General features: G+C 38.2%; 2 protein-coding genes across 6 annotated transcripts in view; one reads left to right on the forward strand and one right to left on the reverse strand.

Annotated features, from left to right (window-relative positions):
- The window catches only part of SLC25A21 (solute carrier family 25 member 21), a 254,886-nt gene extending 235,531 nt beyond the window's left edge, over positions 1–19,355 (reverse strand). Inside the window, exon 1 of one of the 2 annotated variants that reach the window (XM_061998534.1) lies at positions 19,206–19,355. In XM_061998534.1, coding sequence (XP_061854518.1) covers positions 19,206–19,272 — 67 coding nt within the window. In that variant the 5' untranslated portion in view covers positions 19,273–19,355. Of the gene's footprint in view, positions 1–19,136 lie in introns of both variants that reach the window. The other variant, XM_061998535.1, reaches the window with a different exon arrangement.
- MIPOL1 (mirror-image polydactyly 1) overlaps positions 19,106–20,797 on the forward strand; it is a 193,633-nt gene continuing 191,941 nt past the window's right edge. For 3 of the 4 annotated variants that reach the window (XM_061998527.1, XM_061998532.1, XM_061998533.1), the window contains exon 1: positions 19,106–19,361. The gene's annotated coding sequence lies outside the window, so the exon portion shown is untranslated. The remainder of the gene's footprint in view (positions 19,362–20,797) is intronic. The other variant, XM_061998529.1, reaches the window with a different exon arrangement.

Here is a 20,797-nt window from a genome sequence, read left to right on the forward strand (position 1 = left end):
CTATGCCTTGTTTTATCTGTGAGTATTTCAGACTAATAGAAACTGTGCTGGGTTTTCTAGTTATAGGCTTGTATTGCTGGGAAACATGACTGCCCCCTGCAATTTGCCATTTTTTCCACACATATTCAAATGGGTTATACACAGCAAAGTGCAATGTGAAGCCTGAAACACATTCCCCAGACCCTAAACTCAGTTTAGTAGCAGTGTATGCTCATCAGCATACCAGTAGTGTAAAAAAAGGGTTTTAAAGGGCTTTCTTTAAGGAAGAAAACAAACAAAAAGCATATCTGAGTGGAACCTTCCTTCCCTCTTAATCCTCACACAAAAGCTGAGCAAAGTCTTTTTTTTTCTGGTGTGGCTTATTTGAATATGTATCTTCCTTTAATGGTATTTGTTAAAGCTTCAGGTTACCGGAGAAGTAGGTCCTACAAGGGAATATGTGGAAGGTGACAAACAGCTTTATTAGCTACCACAATAGAGCAAGCAAATTAAATTGCTAATGTTTGTTAAGCTTTAGGTGAAGTTCAGAAGTGGAAGTGTTCTTGTCACTCACTGCCACCTGATAAAACAGGTTAGAAATCCAACAGGCCAGTTGCTACCAGAACCCTTTACCTATCCTTCCTCCACTGTCTGGGAATTCACTCCAGTTCCTGCATTTCAGGCAAATGAACTGACAGAAAAATAACCCTACTAAAAGCAAATAGATTTCTGTCACTTAAGCTCCTTGGATCAGTTGCCTGAATGGTGAGCATCATCTCAAAGAGTTTGCTAACACAATGAGGTGTAACAGACAAATAGCACCACCTCTCTTCTTCATAGGCCAAATAAGGACCATTGCAACAGAATATATTATCAGCTTAAATGTCCCCAGAATCTGTGCAGATTTTCACCTAGATAGCGACACAAAAGCCACCAAAATAAAAGCGAAAAGTAAAATGAGAAAAGCATTCTCTTAGGTAGCCTTTGGCTAAAGAAACAGCACAATCTAATTGTAAAAACAAATAGCCAATGGAAAAATATGAAATATCAGACTGACAAGCACCCTTTCCACTGTTTTAGACTTGCAAACTTTTGGTACACAGTAAGATAGCATATGAGACTAACTCAACCAAGAAACAGTTTGGACAGGAAAGTTCCAGGAAATAAGTTCAACATACAGAAAGTTCATGCTTAGTAAATACACAATTTCCTTCAAAAGACAGCCTATAAAGCTTGGGAGTTCATTTCTTCAGGCATCAGAAAGAACAGAAGGCATTGAGTGAATACCTTTACTGGCTACAACAGGTATGAATAAAAGTTCAGGGTCTTCATTTATTTACCTAGTTGGTAGATACCAGGGGGAGAGGAAAAAAAAAAAAGACTCTTTAAACTAAAAGAGGAGAGATTTTGGAGGATATCACTGATGGCAAATATTTTCCCCATCAGCAGGTTTGATACCATCTTCTGTGAAGAACATTCAGAAAAAGAAAGTACACAATTGTATACAGTCAGTGCATTCTGCCACTTAGGTCCTGCTTGGCACAGAACATTTTAGAAAAATATCTCAATTATATGATACTCCACATAGAAAACATGACCATTAGAGTTGCTAAGCGTAAGCAAAGCAAAAAAAAATGGAACTTCCACTGCATTGAGGCAGATCTGGAAGAGATGTTAGTACTGTCAGATTACAGCCAACCTACATTCTTCAACAAATGAGGGAGAAACACAAATGTGCTGGGCACTGAACAGTGAAAGGAAACTTGTGCTCAATCCAGCTCAGAAGACAGAGTTCAACCTCCAACTGAAAACCAACCAAAGATAACTAACACGTATGTAGATCCAAATCTCAATAGAAAGTATGAGAAACTGAAACAGTCCCAGCTAGGACTGAAAGAATTGAGATGTCCATAGAAGTTTCTAAGGCAAATACTTACAGTCTTCTTATACTAACAATTTCAAAGTATAAACTAGGAAGTCAGAACAAAACAGCAATGCTGTTAGATAAATGTAAATAGGCTCAGACAGAAGACTGCTTAGGCTTTAGCTCACTTAATATAATAAACTCAGGAGAGGTTTTCTTAACATCTGTGAAGTCCATAAAAACCCCGTTCCACACTCAGTAAGACTACCATTTGCAGACTGATTACAAGTAAGAAACTATTTCCAGATATGCACCCCAGATCCTTTGGTAAAAGGCCAGTGAAACTACATCCAATATACAACAGTGTCAATATGACTTTACATACGTAACTTGCAGTAAGTGAAGTCAAGTACTAAGAATTTTGTTTAAATTGGAGAATAAAAGTTCTAGAATAGAACAGGAAATAATATATATAAGAATATTGCAGTCATGAAAGGATTCACAAAAAAAGACATCAGTGGTACATCAGAATAGCTGTCCTCCTTCCTTGCAAAGGTTTAAACATATTGGATGAAAAGCAGTTTTATAGAAGACTGCAGGGTTACTAGTTTTCCAAAAGAGACGGATGGTGCTCTTCTGTGCACCATATGGCTATTATCACTAAACACAATCCATCTGATACAAGAGTATTTACAACAGGTTGCACATTTTAGAAGTACAAATTCAGAGCTGGCTGGAGTTTTCAGCTATGAGCTCTATAGTTGGTTACAAAAATTTTTTTTCTTTCCACCACAAACAGAGAATGTAAGCCACAACAGAATCACGGAATGGTAAGTCTTGGAAGGGACCTCTAGAGATCATCTAGTCCAACTCCCCTGCTAAAGCAGGTCTACCTAGATCAGGTCACACAGGAACACATCCAGATGGGTTTTGAAACCCCATCCAGAGAAGGAGACTCCACAACCTCCCTCTGAAGCCTGTTCACATGTGCTGTCACACTTACAGTAAAGTAGCTTTTTCCTTAAAGTGGAACTTCTTGTGGTCCAGCATTTGTCCATTACTCCTACTAGAGACTACAGAAAAAAGTGTCACCCCATGGTCTTGACATACACCTTTTAAATACTTGCAAGTATTAATGAGGTCCCTCCTCACTCTCTTCCAGGCTGAACAATCCCAGGTCCCATAGCCTTTCCTCATAATGAAGATGCTCCAGCCCTCTGACAATCTTGGTGGTCCTGTGCTGGACTCTGTCTAGAATTTTCCTGTCCCTATTGAGTCAGGAAGCTCAAAAATGGACACTGTACTCCAGATGAGGCCTCACCATGCCTCAAATATAAAAAATATAATGAACTACCTATCACAATTTTTCTACAGGATTGTCTTTTTTAAATGATAGCAAACTTTCCAACATTTTAGTCTTACATCCAAATGCAGGTGGGGATAGTCTTGTGCAGGATTTCATAGAGAAATATTTTAATAGATTGTCTCAGATTCACAAGAAATTTCTTTAAAAAAACCCATTTCTAATAGATTTAGAATTAGTAATTTAGGTAAAATGAGATCTTTGGTTGTCATCTAGACCAATGCCTTCTCAAAGCTGAATGAAGTTCATTCAGACTAGCCAAAGCTCTGTCTGGTTCATTAATTACTCCTTCTGTATTTTATAACATTGTGAAGAAGACTGAAGCTTTCAATTTACATTTGAATAATATATTTTTCATGCTCAATTTTTGTGATTAGCCTGTATTCTGCAATAGTTACCACAACTAATTTTTATGATAAATACAAAATAAACAAAAACCTACACTTTATCAATGTTTTTTACAAATGAACAATTCGCAAAGTAAAATTTTAAACTGCCTTGGTATAAAGTGAATATTCTTCCAATTTAAAACTTTCCCTATAAGTAGCATGTGACAATAATCTTTTAAAGTTTTTGCTTACAATTATGGCAAGATAATTTCCTCCAGTATCATAGCTTTTTGTCTTCAGTATGGTTTCTAATCAATTGATAGATTTTAATCAAGCAAAGCTCTGAAGTCACTGGATTAGGAACCTTTTACCACTTTATCCTACCAGACAGAAGCTTACTTTACTAGCCCCTGGTCTAGTCCTGTTGACTTCTGTGAGTTGCAAATAAAACTAAGGCCTGTTTAATTCAAACACTTCATACATGCTTTCAGGTACCTAGTTTTAGACATTCAAAATAGAAAATTCTATATTCTAATACGTAAGTATTGTTATTGTATTTAGTGATTGTAGTAGTTCTTCATCTAGCATGCAAATGAGTATGCATACTCAGTTCACTTCCTTTGCCCTGTTGGGTCTGGGATATAAATTGGGTAGCTGGTCTGTGAGTCGTCAGTCAGTGGTCACAATCTCCCCCAGTCATAATTACCTTTTCTCCAAATACAGTAATTATTTTGCTAACTTTGTGCTAACTAGGCAACCATCCAGTCTTTGGGCCTTGGGAGGCGGGAGGTTCCCTCCTTATCAGTCTCTAGTCCCTCTTGAAGGATACAGAGTTCACACAATGAAGTTGTTAGTTCATGGTCATCCCAAACTAAACTGTGTTACTATAGCCTAGGCATTAACTCCTTCTAAGCACCAGAGCCTGTTTCACAAGATACTCAGTTCATTATCCCTGCTTAAAGGAAAATTACATTCTATAAAGTACATCACATTATTTCACTTTTCGAAAGATTTGACTACTAGGACCACTTCCTATAGCCCTCTATATATTCCTATGAGGAAAGGCTGTGGGACCTCTCTGAACACAAGGAAATGGGCTCAAGTTGTGCCAGGAGTGCTTTAGATTGGACAGTAGGAAAAACCTTTTCACTGAGAGGATTATTAAGCATTGGAACAGGCTGACCAGGGAGGTGGTGGAGTCACTATCCCTAAAGGCATTAAAAAAACATGAAATGAAGTACTGAGGGATGTGGTTTAGTTTAGCGATGGGCCTGACAGTGTGAGGTTAGTGGTTGGACGTGATGATCCTAAAGGTCTTTTCTCACTGTAATGATTCTGTGATTCTATGACTTTGAGAAGACTACAGGAGTATGTTCTTAACACTTAAAGTTATTTAAAAAAGTGTATGTCAAGAGGATGGGGTGACACCTTTTCCTGTAGTGTCCAGTGATAGGACTAGGGATAATGGACAAAAGCTGGAACACAAAAAGTTCCACTTAAACATAAGGAAAAACTATTTTACGGTAAGGGTGACAGAACACTGGCACAGGCTGCCCAGGGAGGATATGAAGTCTCCTTCTCTGGAGGTTTTCAAAACCCATTTGGATGTGTTTCTACGTGACCTGATCTAGATGATCCTGCTTTAGTAGGGGAGTTAGACTAGATAATCTCTAAAGGTCCCTTCCAATCCCTACCATTCTATGATATACAGTTACTCTCCCCTATGTTTGACCTGCATCATTACGAAAAAAGTGATTGCAAGATCCAAAGACCTAGAAAGAAGGCAGGAATGGTCTCAGTTTTGCAGACGGCAAAAAGAGACTTTTGCAAAAGAGGATTTTCTTGGATCTTTGGTTTCCTGGGCTACAAACTAAGCTATGGAGGACCACAATTCTTTCACTGGTCTCATGAATATCGTGAGTTTGCTCTGAATTGTTTGCTAAGCCAGAGGCGCTCAGATTTTTCTTATGCAGAAGGCAAGCAGACTAAATCTTGCGCATAGTCAAAACTATTTATACTACAAACTTCAGTACTGAAAGGTTTACAAAACAATTAGCAAACATAAAATATTTTCACATTTTACAAACAGTTCAACCATCATACAAAATGTAATACAGTGATTTCTTCTTCAATCTGAATTTAACTTAACTGTAAACTCTAAGGTTAAGTAAAACAAAGCAAGCTATCCCTAATTGCAGTTGCATTAGATAAAGTTGCAGCTCTATTGATGGCCCACTGAAAATGAGACTTAGGTAACACTATCAAAGCTTTTTCAATTCTTCACAGGTTTTACTGTTGAGGTTCTAGGTCCAATTGTAAAAATTCATTAAAATGTGGGAAACAAAGATTAAGATTGAATACAAAAATGACCATTTTAAGACTGAGATAGCAATAATTGTTATATCATCTCTACTTGACTGCAGTGGTTTTCCCTGAAGGATACTATCCCCATTCAGCACACAGAATGCACACAGTTCAATCTAAGAGTCATGGTTAGTCTTTAAGATTCTCTATACTTCCTAAAAACAGCTGGAGATGTACAGATAAGGAAACAAAGAACTACAGGCAAGGAGAACATTTTTAAAATAAAAATCACAAGTAAGGTAGTTAAAATCATCTCTTCCTCCCTACCAAAGTTATGCCTCTGGTTCTCTAGAATTTGCATAAAACATTCATGGCATCCCAATAATTATGTCTACTTTATTGCAGTTGCCTATCCTGAAGCACCAGAGAGAACTAATCACTCCTGCAAATCTCATCATGCCAGCTGAAGTCTTCAGTGAAAATACTCTAGTATAAGGATGTTCATGTGTAATCAAGAAAAATGGTCAAATGTTGTTTATATAGGGAATAATGCATTACATGAGAAGATAAATGAGTATTTAAACAGAAAGCCATTTTTCTTTCCATTCACTGAAGTATACCTCAATATGGAGAAAAAGGAAAAGGCTATCATAGAATGAAAAAAATACAGAAGTTGTTGTCCAGGTTATTTCAGCCCAATTCCAAGCATTAACTTTAGGGTTGCAAAACTAAACATGTTATGTGTCAACTAACCAATACTCTTGCAACACTTTCAAAGGACATTTCTGAATACAGAAAATACTTGTGTAGACAATATCTAATCACAATACTGTAAATCTGCTTAATCAGCAAAATTCTTAGTCCATTCTTCATTGCTCCTTATCTTTATACTAACAGTTTCTACAATTAACATTTTTAAGGGCTGTCTGCTCCAATTTTGTGACCACTTTTTGTTTCTCAGAAGTCTTCAGAAGATACTTGTGTTTATATAAACTTTAGCTTTTAAATCAACTTTTTCTTTCCCTATTCATTTTAAAAAACTATTTGTTTAGAGTTTGTACAATCCTTCTGTTTATTACTTCAATAACAGAAATATTTTAATTTCAGGTATATACAATGTTACAAAAAATGTTAATCTACAGGGTAGATTATATATTTTATGATTTTCCAGATATATAAACACAGACTGAATTCATTTATATACAAATACAGAAAGTATCATGTTTATATACCACTTCAACAAGTCCCATTATTTTAGTTCTTGTGTGAATTATACAAATTTTTATACAAAAGAGTTAATTTTCATCATTCTTTAGAATAATTTCAGCCATTTATTTTCCAGACTTAAAATAAATCCCAAATCTTGATTTGGGAAAAAAGAAAAAATACTTTCTACTTACAGTGACTGGTATCACATAGGTATCATACATTCATTCATGAGGTTTTGATTGCATTATGTTGCACAAAACAGCTATTGCCCATGCCTAATGCACATTTATCTATCAACACTCAACTAATAGCCACAAGCTCAAGACAAACAAGACAGAATTAAAGCTTTTTCAGAAACAGGATGAGATCTCCTCCTTTCTCTCTCCCTTTGTGAAGTACAGAGATGACTCATATGTTGGTGTTGACCTAATATCCACTCCAGTCTCCAAATATTGAGAAGTAATTTTTTTTCTACGAGAGGGCTACTCCAGTTTTAATCCAGAAGATCTCAATGAGATTACTGAAAAATGCTGTGTCTGCTGCCTAAATTTAAGGTCTCCCCAGCAAAAAGCACATATCCAGCTCTGCTGTCTACATTAAACTCCCTGTAGTGGGTTTGTGTGGCCAACTTCTGGTAGGAGGGGGCTACAGGGGTGGCTTCTTTAAACAACAAGCTGCCAGAAGCTCCCCCTGTATCTGATAAGGTCAATACCAGTCAACTCTAAGACAGACCCGCTGCTGATCAAGGCCTGGCCAATTAGTGACTGAGGTAATGCCTCTGTGAATAATGTATTTGAGAAGCGGAAGAAGCTGCTGCTCAAATGCAAAACTGAAGCAGAAGTGAGTGAGAATGTGAGAACAGTATCTCCACAGACACCAGAGTCAGTCAAGAAGGAGGGGGAGGAGGTGCTCAGGCACCAAAAGAGAGATTCTCCTGTGAACTGTGGTGAAGACCACGGTGAGGCAGACTGTCATCTGCAGCCCACAGAGTTGTCCACAGTGGAACAGAGATCCACTTGCAGCCTGTGGAGGACCCTACACCTGAGCAGGTGAATGCTCAGAAGAGGCAGTGAGTTCATGGGAAGCCCACACTGGAGCAAGTTACTGGCAGGACCTGGAAACCTGTGGAGAGAGGAGCATAGGCTGGACCAGGTTTGCTGGCAGGACTTGTGACCTGTGGGAGACCCACGCTGAAGCAGTGAGACTCACACTGGAGTAGTTCGTAAAGAACTGCAGTCCATGGGAAGGACCTATGTTGGAGATGTTTGTGGAAGACTATCTCCAGTGGTAGGGACCCCACACTGCAGCAGTGGGAAGTGTAAGGAGGCCTCCACCTGAGCAGAAGCAGCAGTAAAGTATTAATTGTGGAAAAAAAAAAAAAAGATATAGCTAGTCTTATGTCTATTAGTACAATATTTCAGTTACAATTACAAACGGCAGAACTCCAGCACAATTCTAACTTTTATATCTAGCCAAACACTTTAAAAGTCAGTGTCTATATAAACTTCAAAAGGCTGAAGAGGCTTACTTTTTTGTCTGTCAATACATTTTCAACAAGCCAATTTTTATAATTATGACTTGATGAAATTTTGAAGACTTTTTGCAAAATGTTGCTTACTGTCACATATGAAACCATCATAACTATCCACACTATGACATTAACTGCAGCTTGAGAGAAACTATTACTTCTTCAAAACCAGGAAGCACTACAAATACTAGCTACTGTTATGTTCTATTATGCAGTCTTTAACTGATACTACATTTTAAGTCCTACCATAGTCTTTAATAAGTTTTGGGGGAAGATATAAATGACATGGTAAATTTGCTTTTGAATTCAAGGAACTTTGAAAGAAGTCTGTTTCCCATTTAGCTCTCCAGCAAGAAACAATATTTTCATTTGTAAACACACTGTTTCATAATCAGACATTTTGTGTTTTTGAGAGTCTTCTGAAATAAAATCTGCTGAAATCTAATAACTTTATTTTTAAAATAAAGTAGTGTATTTTAAACTTAAAATCTTTCAGTACTTTCTGCACCCCTCTACAATCTAACATATAAGGAAAGATTTTAAGGAAAATTTAATCTAATGTCCAAATATAACTTTACTTTAAACATGAGGTCATCTAAACATCTGTCTCCAATATATCCCATGGGATTTAAATCAAAAGTCCGCTAAACATGTACAATCATTTTGAAAATGAATAACAGAACAAATTTAGTCTTGATTATGATTATCATACTTTTAAAAAGGAAACATTTATTCTAATAAGAAAAGTCTGAACTAATTTAAACTTTATGGACATTAACTTAGAAGAGTTTCATACTCCAATTAAGACTTTAGTCTAGTCTCTAACAATATTGTTTTGGATTTTCAGAAAGCCCATATGCTTTCTTCCTCTGTTGTAGAAATGTCTAGTCAGTAACACAATATTTCTTATAATATCAAGAAGTATAACTTTGCAGAAAGGAGAAAAGTTTGCTGACAAATCAGTAGAAGAGATTGATTTGTTTCCTTTTTGTCATCTATGATAGCTAGTATCATACTTCACACTAAGGAATAATATGCCAGACAAGGCATATTACATCTTTATACTTATTTCTTCACTGCTTAGAAAAATAGCAGCAGTTTGGTTTAAGCAAGGACTGTCTCATGACATAGTTTACATTACAATCTTACTACATAAAATTTTTGCTAATGAAGAAGGGGCAGTCATGTTTCCCCTACTTAAATTCAGCCCCAACTGCATTCAGAATCCTAATCCCATTTTGAAGAGAATGATGCTGTCATCCATACTATACTATTTTCTTATTGCTTTGGGTCTGTAACCACAGACTTGGAAATGAGTGAAAAGCAGGACTATAAGAACTTTCAAAGTTCACAGATTCTTCCAGAAGTCTTTTCTCAGAATACTGACAATTCCTTTACATAAGCACTCTTTTTGATAAGGAACTGTTCCAGTAGTTAGCTAGTACAGCCATGCAGAGACAGAAGCTACCAAGGATATGATCACAGAAGCACTTAAAAAGGGTACCGAATACAATGTTTAGAATGTGTAGCATGAACACAGCAAACAACCTGGTTCACACTATTATGCAATTCTGACAAAACTAGGGACTACATACGCTTACAAGATCATGCTGTTACTCGTCAGCATCATAAGGCTGTGGTTTAGGAAACAAACAAACAAACAAACAAAAAAACTTCTATCAACCTATAAGCAGCCTGATATTTTTTTTCACTTGCTGCCATGAGGTTATGTTAAGCACACGTGTATATACCATCACATGCAAGGCAGCATTGCAAAACTGCCTATAAAGAACATACATACTCTACCAAAAAAAAGGCTACAGTATCATCATCTTCAGGCACTCACAACCTCCTGGCTCAGATCCCAAATTAATCTAAAAATCTTTAGAATCACCTTTAAGGTTTGCTTGAGTTTTAGGTTCTTAATGCTTTTACATTCATCATTACAAGCTTTAATGTCATAACACTGAGGCTAAAGGGTGTTTTTTAAAATCCAAGTTTTAATCAAGCTTTCAACTTTTGAAACTAAATCACATAGATCCACAAGGTGGAAGAGACATCAAATATCACAAACCCCATAAAAAAAGAGTCAGATTTGGTTTCTGTGTCTCTGATTACGGCAGTTAGAATCATCCTTTAGGGGATTTGTTTACCATATTTTGCCAAGTTCAGCATGCTACCTTGAGTCACCTGAAAAAACAAAGGGGAGCAATATTTACAATATATTCAAACGATATACTAATTTTGAAAATCATGCCTAACTACATATTAAGAAATGTGTTGGTAACAGAAAAATAAGTAAATCTTAACTCTGCTGTAAAGACACTCTAGAATTAGCTCTGAGAGAAAGTAAAATAAATAGTGCGAAGAATTTTCTCAAACTGAAAGTACTATTAAGACTCTCCTTTTGCATTCAGGAGTGTTGCACTTCGGGGATACCAACCACACATTAGCATGCTTCAGTATAATAAAAACAGCTAAAATCCCAGGAAACTAGGATAACACCCTGAACCAGGAAATGATCTGTTGACTAAAGGCTGAAAGATGACCCATAAACTATGTTTCCTGCCAAAAACTGGCAGATTGAAAAGGATCCAGAGGAAAAACAAAAGCAGCTGTTAACAATGTAGCTCAATGTCTGAAAAGCAGATGGAAAGGCCAATTACTCCAGTTTCCTTCCCTGCTGTATGGATGGGACTTCTCAACAGCATTCAGCCTATCAGATAAAACATATTTTCTCATCAGAAAATCACCACTATGGATAATTGAAGCCCTAGATGTTTTAGATGTTGGTGAAATTGTATCTAATTGTAACAAGCTCCTAGGACAAGATATGCTGCAGGAAAAATGGCAGGTACTTATCCTGCAACTCTTCAACATTCAACTCAATCAAAACAGTTACTATGTACTACACATTTTCAGTACAGAAACTACTATTTTACAGTAACTGACATTTAACACTTCTTTTTACAAATGATAATTAGGCAAAGAGAGCTTCTGAATATTAAAAATAGCGTTGCTTTATTTTATCCAGCAATAGGACCAGTGATGATTTACACAGAAAGCAGATGCCTCAGAGAGCAAAAAAGTTAATTATATATTTTCAACTCCAGTTGAAGCAGAAAACATTGAAGGCCTTTATGATCAAAATGCAGATACCTGAAAATACTTAGAGGCACCCCTATAAGGGAATTAATGTCCATCTCTCCATTCATTGCAACATCACTATTGAAGACTTCCTGGTTCTAGAAGTCAAATCACTATTTGAAAACCTAGGAGTTTTTCCCACTTATCTTTAACACCCTTTTAGCACTTAATTCATACCAGCACTAATCATAATAATTGGACCAGTACCAGAAAGAATTTCAACACCATTTAACAGGCAAGTTCCTCCAGTCTTAGTGGTATGATTTTATGTCTACCAGCTTTATAGCTTGAAATAGAGAAGTAACTAGAATAAGAACGTTTACTTTTAATGTCCTTATACTTGTAATCAAAGAATCATAGCATGTCACAGAAAGTGAGCTACAGTTAAGGGAAAACTGGTAATATCATCACTTATCAGGCAAAACTCACAGGTTTCTTCACAGAAATAACCAGAATTGGTTGTCATTTTCCTTTCTAGAACACTGCCACAGAAACACAAATATTGCTATCATAAGGCCTGCTTTGTTGCTATACATTAGAATTTTTTATTACATAATTAGCCTTTGTGTTTTGACAATTTTACATGTATTTGGACATGAACATTGGTCACAAAGCACAACTGATGAAATAATCACAGTAATGAAAAATTGTTCTTTACCCCAATATAATCTTTGCTCCTGAAAGTTTTATCAACTTGTCAGAACTGCTTCTGCAGACAAAGTCTTTCCTGCCTATAAACTTTATCACATCCATACTCCAGTGCTGATTATTTTGACAAACTATTTGCTTTTACACATATAATGCATAGTATTCTGTAATATTCTTTAACTTTGAAATCTGACAAAATATTTAAAGTTTCTTTTGAAGAGGTATCTATCTTTACACTTTAATGATTTGCTCTAGGTCTCATTCCCACCAATTCTTAAAAGAAGTTAACATAGGCTTACAGCAATGTGTAACAGCAGTCTTCACTTTGTGTATAGATGGCATTGAGAGTTTGAAGAATTATCTGCAGTGTCACTTAAAATCTGTGGTAAAATTAAAATAACCAAGACAAAGTCCTTACTCAGTGAAAATTGGTAGCTAGTTACACGTTGATTCCACTGGGCCAGGAGTTTATCTCAGGTTTCTTGATGTATACGTTATCTTTGCCTTAGGATAAGCTTTAGGCCATTACCAGTAAAATATCACCATTTACAATCTCTGTGCTTAATTCAAGCAAAGGCAAATTCAGTGTCATTGGGTTTACAGTACACATATTAAATCAGCATTTATTGATCTTTATTTGTTTTGTATCTTTAAGCTTTGCCTTCACATATTATCACTCAAAATGACACATGTTAATCTTCCCACCCGCAACAACTTCAACATACGTTTTCAGTCATTTCTCACTGGAAGAGCGCCTATGGCATCTTATTGCAGTATTACACTGCCATCCTGCGGGCAGTAGAACAAATTAGCATTAACTTCATTCCTCCTTAGTTAATGAGGTTTGGAGTTGGTTGTTTTGTCAGGAGATTCTTGGGGTTTGGTTTTGGGGTATTTTTTAAGAGAAAAAAACTCAAAACTTGTTACACTGAAGCCAATACAAAATGTATAATCTTTCTCAAAACCCTCAAGTTTACCGTATATATAAACTTTTAAGGATTAAGTGTCTTAAAGTACACCCACAGGGGATACTGTGCATAAAAAAATTTTTGTCCTCACTGGCTAACATGACAGACTAAACAAAGCTCAGACAGCTACTTGCTTCACCCAGTGTTTCTCCTGTAACAAATACAAAATGGGATTGAGGAGCTTGCTGCAGGATGCTCAAACAAGCAAGGCGACACTAGCTTAGTTTGACTTTTAACCTCCAGGGTCAACAAGCAGTATGTTACATGCAATTTCTGAGCCCACAGACCAAAAATTGTTCTTTTTAAGGTCTCAGTTTCTACATAAAGTACTAAGCATATACCATGTGCCATGACTTGTTAAAAAGTATGAAAAGTCTTTGTCAGTTTTCTTTTATCACCATCATATAAACATGTAAGAGTTACTTCTTCATATCTTAATCTGCATAAGGCCACATTTAAAAAAATATATAGCTTTAAACACATCTAGAAGTTCAAAATTGGTGTTCATAACTTGTTAGTACACTGCAGCAACCTCATCAAGTAACATTAGTTTACGCTATACACTACATATGAGGGTTTTAATTTATTTCATTTAAACAAAAACTATATTACAAGGATATTATTTCTTAAAATTACTTAACTGAATACTTATAGGAATTTTGCTAGCTGCCCGCTTTGCATATTCAGCACACTGTATGAAAGCCTGGGAGGATTTAATTAATTTCCGCTAAAATCTAACAAGATTTTTTGAGGCAATCCCACAACACTTCAGGGAGAGATATACAAAGCAAACAGTCCAATTTGTCTTGCAGATTCAGGCATCCCTTTTTAGTATTATCAGCTGGTAGACAAGGGGAGGCTCAGACCAAAAACATATTACTTACAGAAGTTCGTAAGAAGTTTGAAATTCTGTAGAAGGTGGGGAGATACTTTTAATTTCCATCAGGGAACATTCACAAGATAAGTGCAATTGGTTCATTACAGGGCATTCTGCGTATGTTTAACTAGCTAGATGCTGCACTGGTCTGCAGCACAGAGATACATTCTTCATGGAATGAAAAATACCACTTTAGCTAGTGCTCAGGAGACCAAAGCCAGCAATTCAACCATACTGGCTTCAAAACTAGTATCAGTTTCTGTGAACTTCCCCAGAGGCTGTTCCACATTCCCAGGGACTCACTGAAGTCACAAACTTCCTTGAATATTGCATTCCCTCTCTGAGCTTTGTAACGATTAAATCAAAATTATGGAAATGTCAGCAAAATAGTGAAAACAAATTAGTTAAATACCCAGGTGGAGGAAAGAAAAGGAGAGAATTTTCAACTTTCCTACTGTTTAGTGTTTCCTGTACATATATTGCACTCCCTCTCCCATTCATAGAGGCCAAAGAATCTAAGTTGCTTCAAAGAGTGTGCCAGCTAGCATACCTTGTAATGATGTTCTAGTCATAGGAAGACCAAACACTGGTTTTAATTCTGTATTTGTATCTTACTGTCTTACTGTGATACTTTCCTGCTTATAGATATGGTTCAAAGAAGTTGCTGTTAATCAGGATAATCAACTTCATCTACTCCTGAAATAAAACACCTCTCAAAAGAAAAGGTTTGGACTTTCAAAGGAGAATTAGATTCCAAAATCCTATTAGATTTCAATGCAGCTGAAAACCTAACTCCTTCAAAAAAAAAAAACCCAAATGATTAAAAAAACGTAAGCCAAGAGGCCCAGACAGGCAGAAATCCTGCTGTTTCATGTAAAAATGAAGAATGGGGAAAAAAGACCAGCTCTAGTTATTCATAGAAATATTTTTTTGGTTTTTTAAGCTCAATTTATTCTGATTTTCTCATATTAATTTTGCAATAAGAGACAGACAATAGTCCACATTGTTTCTTTTCCTAGTTTCATTTACTAAATCATACTGAACTACAGCAGAAAACTACTTGAAGATCAGTTCAATATTACAGACTTGAAAAACACAGCATCTTTGTATTTATCACCTATAACATATTTTAAATAAATTCTTTAAAATTTTAACTTCAAAAGTAAACATGTTTCTATGTTATTTATTTGCAAGTCTATGGAAGAAAGAGGTGAACATACAAATTAAACATACCTATAACAAGTGGCAGCATCCTAAAACTTTCAGGTTAACTATATTCCGCCACTTCGCTCAGACAAGGGTCATCTGTGCAATTGTTTATGATGACATTTACACTGCATCAAACTGACTCAATACTCTGTTACAAGGATGTCTTGGTAAATTGATCAGTGTATCACACAACATACTTCGCAGTATTCAATTCTTCTCCAAGAAGGAAATCTCCATTAACTTTGCATGCAGCACTATTATTTTAATTTCTGCCTTTTCCATATAGATAGACAAACCATGGATTTGTTGATCCTTGTGAATTAGAGAAACAATTCTGCCTGTGACTTGAACCCTGCATTGACTTCTTATCTAGCCTTTTGAAGAATTGCAGTAAATCTAAGGAAAGCAATTAGAGATTCACAAGTTGTTCTTCTCACAGTGATTTGTACTGTTTAGAGAGTTTCTTTTCTATTTCATTTTCCCCCCCCATGAATTCCACACATGCCTTAGTTTACTAATTAACCACTAAAGAAAAGGAGCATGCCTGCTGTTCACTGTACTAGAAGAGACCCAACTTAATAACAAAGTGTCCTAATTAAATTTCAAAGTCCTATTCCTCACTATTGTCCTACACCCAAGCAACCAAACAAAAAAAAAATCAATTATGCTATTAAACTCCATTCAGAATCTGAAAGATGGGAGTGAAGTGAATGCCAGCAGAAAGAACATAAGCCAATACCAAGTTAGACTGTCCATATTTAAGACTGAGTTCACCTTGAGAAAGCAGAGATTTGAATTTAATATGAAGTCAGATCACAAACCACACAGAAGGTGATGCACTCCTTGCTGCAGATATGAAGTACACAAGGTCCTGTCATGCTTATGTTTTACAGTTCAACTACAGCAGAGCATCATGTAAGTTTAAATTAGAAATATCTCAGCCAGCCAATGGTATATTTAATTTTTTTCCTTTACAAAGCTGAATGCTTTCATTTCTCCTTCCTTCAGCAAGTCAGTATCTTCCATTTTATCAGTCCTGTAGACCAGGGGTCATGCTTGATTTCTTTCGTCTTCCCGTGTCTTTATTAAGTCCATGGACAAGTCCTATCGCCTTCTGTAAGGCTTAAAAAAAAATCCCTTTCTTCCTGTTCTGACAGCTTAGGCTTATCTCTAATAATTTTCCACTTGACCTAGCAGAATTACTTCTTATCATAGAATCATAGAATGGTAGTGTTTGGAAGGTTTGCGTCAGACATGCAAATGCTAAATAACCTCTCATTTTACTTATGCAGGCAATATTCCTGATCCTTCAGTTACACCTATTCTGTTGTGCAGTTCATTGCCCAACTACCTTGCTACTTTCCCATCATTGTTTTGAAAAATACATCAACTTACAACATTCTTATAAACAGCTACATTCTTTGCACTTAACAGTTAAGATAATCAGAACTTCTCAAAAATCTAAATATTAGTTCACTATAATGACTTTTATTTTTTCAGTTTCCTTCTAAATACCAGGCTGTGGTGCAGGCAGACATGCTAGTATAACTGTGATGTTCACATGAGGTGAATAAATATGACAAAGCAACTACAAGAGCCCTATATCCTTCTGCAGAGGCAGATAAAAGCAATATAGAGTGTCCAAAATGATACAGGGAAACCAAGGTCAACCAAACAAATTCCTCAGTAGAATGAAATACTAAGCAGCTCTCAACAATTCAGGCCTTCCATCCTTTTGCTTCTGCTTCCACTTTTTTCCATGCTGGATCCACATGCTTGAGAAATTTAACCTTTAGACTGAAGACCTCAAAACTACGTCTTTCCCCTTCTATTTTCTCTATGAATCACCAAGAAAAATACCACTGAGTTTTAAGCATTCATCAAGTAAATTTCCAAGTTTGAGCCATTTTTCTCTAACATCTTAGGGCTCACACTTTGAGCCATATGTTTATCAAGCTCTTTGTACAATTTTAGTGTTGTTCAGACCTAGACAACAGTTTTTCCTAATTTATTTCAAAACCAATGAGTAGAAATTTCTGTACAAAAGTAAGGCTAGCAATGGAGCTAAAGAACCTACCTGCATGACAGTCAACAGGTCGCAAATGTCTTAACATTATGCCCCTAGTCTAGATTCAACAGATTTCATAAGTTATGCTTTAAAAATGTGTTAGGTACAGATCAGTTGTGTCCTTAAATTGAGGATTCCTTCACCTTAACATTTATGCCTGTAAGACTGGTAAATAGCTTTCATGCTTTCTTTTCCCTACACCATCCTCAACACACTTTTTCCAATCCTAATCCTTCCATAAAACTTTGCCTTTAACTGAAAATTTTCTTTCCAGTATGTTAGCCAAACTGTCTGTTCTTGTATGAACAAAGTGAGCCTGTAAAGAAAATAGGCTACTGACAGGTTGGGAAGATAATGAGGCAGATCAATCTGAATCACTAAGACACAGGTCCACTGCTATGGGCAGATAAACACATCATCTTGCAAAGCATCTTGCAGCAAAGCACTTTCCTTTCAGTTATGAAGGGCCTTCAACAGGCTAGTAGACTAGACCTGTCTTTTCTCTCATTACGGGAAGAAGAGGGTGGTACCAAGGAGAATCAAAAAAAGCTTTAAGATTTCCAAGAGCTCTCTGCTTCTGCTACGACATCTCTCTGTTTTAAAGCAGAAAATCGAAAACAAAGGACATGCAAAGTCACGAGCATGAAAAGGCAGGAATCCATAAAAGTGGATTTAGGGGCAGCAAGGGAATTAGAAGGAACAGACCACTAGCTCATGTGTAGTGTCACAGTCATGCAGGACTCACCCACAGTACAGTTTTGCTTACACACATAACACTGAAGCATTGCACACAACACACCAACATTACCATGTAGCTTTTCCTCTTTCAGTTAAAATACAGTATGACAAACAGCATTTGGATCACAAAAGTGACATTAAACACTTAAAAGTACACTACATAGTTGAAATGCTAATAGGATGTATATACACACACTGAAAGAGAACAATATTGTGTAAATATTGCCTACACTGCAGACTTAAATATTTCACACTTATTCCAATTTAGGCAAAACAAACTGAAGAAATTAACCTACAATGCTTTCATTGCTAAAAGAAGAATTGAGTCTTGACGTTTATAGTTTGTAGCACAACTGTAATGTTGACGAATTAGTAACCTCAACTTTTCTAAAGTATTTAAAACCCCAGATATACACATTTCCCACTGTAGTCCTCCATCACTTTCTCTATAAGGCAGCGAGGGAGATTGCCTTAGAGAACGCGTCTGAGAAGGGGAATCGCGTTTTCTGTCCCGTTGGGCTTCCAGTCGGCACGTTTGTAGAAGTCATCGAGTCTGCCTCAAGCAAGAGTGGACAACTGCCATCCGAAGCTTACGAGAGGCAATCCATGGCTGTTATCGTTGAAGGGCAGCCGCCTGCCACGCTACAGCCCCTCGGGTGATATGAGCGTGTTTATCGGACATACACCGCACACGCGGTGAAAGGTCCCCTCACCCCCGAGGGTCGAGAACCGTTACAGAACCTATGGCCGCACCACTCCCCTCCCCCCCCCCAGGACCTCCGGGCCGCCTCAGAGGCCCGCCCGCGCCCGGTGGGGGAGGAGCCGCCGCCGAGCCAGGCAGTTCCCCGCCGCGATTCCTGCGCCTGACGGGGAAGGCGAAGGGGTGGTAGTGAGGTTGCGCTTACCTCAGCTTGGCGGAGCGCCGGCGGGGGACGGGCAGACCCTCCCCGCCCAGGAAGAAAGCGCCCACTTACCCGCCGAGCCTCCGGCGACGACTTGGTGAGAGGCCTCCTGCAGAAAACTCCCGGGCTTACGAGCCATCTTCGCCCGCGCCGCGACGGCGGCAAGAGGCAGCGGCGCCTGGAGAGTGGGCGCCGAGCCGGGACCGACTCTGCGCTGAGTCGAGCCGGGTGGGGAAGAGCTGGGGGGAGGCGGGGGCCGCGGTTATCTGCGTGGGGCGGGAGGGAGCCGCGGCGAGGCCGGGCGGGGCGGCGCGGCGGCGCGCGGGCCGGCCTCCAGTGCTGGCGGAGGGCGCGTGGCCGCACAGCGGCCTTTAGTAGCTGGCGGGCAGGGGGCCCGGGATCGCAGCTGCTGACGGTCAAGACGAAGAAAGGGCCCTCTGATCGCTTCTAATCGGGAAACCAGCAGCTTGTTGCTGTGTGTATTGGGCAGAGCTGGGGTAGCCGCGCTGGGGCAGGGAGGCGAGGCTTCAGTGACCCGTCACCTCCTCAGGTTCGTGCTGGATACTCCCCTCTTCGGAGCTGGTGCCATACAACACGCACTTGCAGTCATGCACCCCGCCTCTGGTGGGGCCTAGCTAAAACCCGCAGATCCCATAGTACTCCTCTTCTAGGAAAGATTGGTGGCGCTGTTTGGCTAACTGGCAGTCTTTCTGAAACACACTGTACCTTTAGACTTTGGTTTCAACTCTGTGGTGTTTGAAGGACATGGGTATTTTGTCTCTTGGGCAGTGGCTATTGTGTGTGTTATGCAGACTTCTTGACCCATCTTAGTTAATGAAACAGTGCCAGGGCATGGGCTTGATTGCTGGGAGCGAGCCAGTGCCATAGTTGACTGTCTACCGCATTGCTTTTGCTATGACCAAACTGTGCTTTTCCAGAAGATGCCAATGTCATTGAAAGGGAAGACAGTTTAGCCATATGGATACAGAACACACAAGGACATTTATTCTTAAGGATAGAGAATGGGCATAGATTCTTTCTGGTCACTAGTACAGCCATAGCCTTCTTCACTTAGAGCCAGATTCAAGGTGGCACTCAGGTTAATAAACTACAGCTTAAGCACTTAATCAACAACTGAATACCTAAATATTTCCATGGTTTTAGACCCTGCAAAAGTTGGGAGCAGATGCAGTATTGCAAGTGGACTTTTATTTTTCCAGCTGTATCGCTGAGCCTGTTCTACTAGCCCAGTCCCTGGGTTAACAACATCCATCTGTAAAGAATTTGTCGGTATCTCCACTGCTTTCCGTGCCCCTAACTCTGAATAGTACTGTGGTTTCTCATACTCTGTTTCCTCCTTTGCTTAAAGCCCACAGCCTCTAGTACTGCTGGTTTTTTTTCAGTCAATGAAGACTTGTCCACTCTGACCTCAACCTTGGCATCTTTTCTAACAATCAAGGGTAAATACAAGCTCAAATACATTGGTTTAGGGGGAAAAAATAAAGCTACTATTGATCTCAAAGACACATCTATATTAGAGTTAATAGGATGAATTTAAAGAAATGTCTCTTGAATAAGGTGCTAGACTGCTTGTTCAACAGTCACATGGATATTTTTTTTTCTTTCTTGCTGATAGACCTACAGTGTTAACACAGATGAGGATA

This window comes from Colius striatus, chromosome 6, assembly GCF_028858725.1.
Source record: "Colius striatus isolate bColStr4 chromosome 6, bColStr4.1.hap1, whole genome shotgun sequence".
NCBI classification, from domain to species: domain Eukaryota; kingdom Metazoa; phylum Chordata; class Aves; order Coliiformes; family Coliidae; genus Colius; species Colius striatus.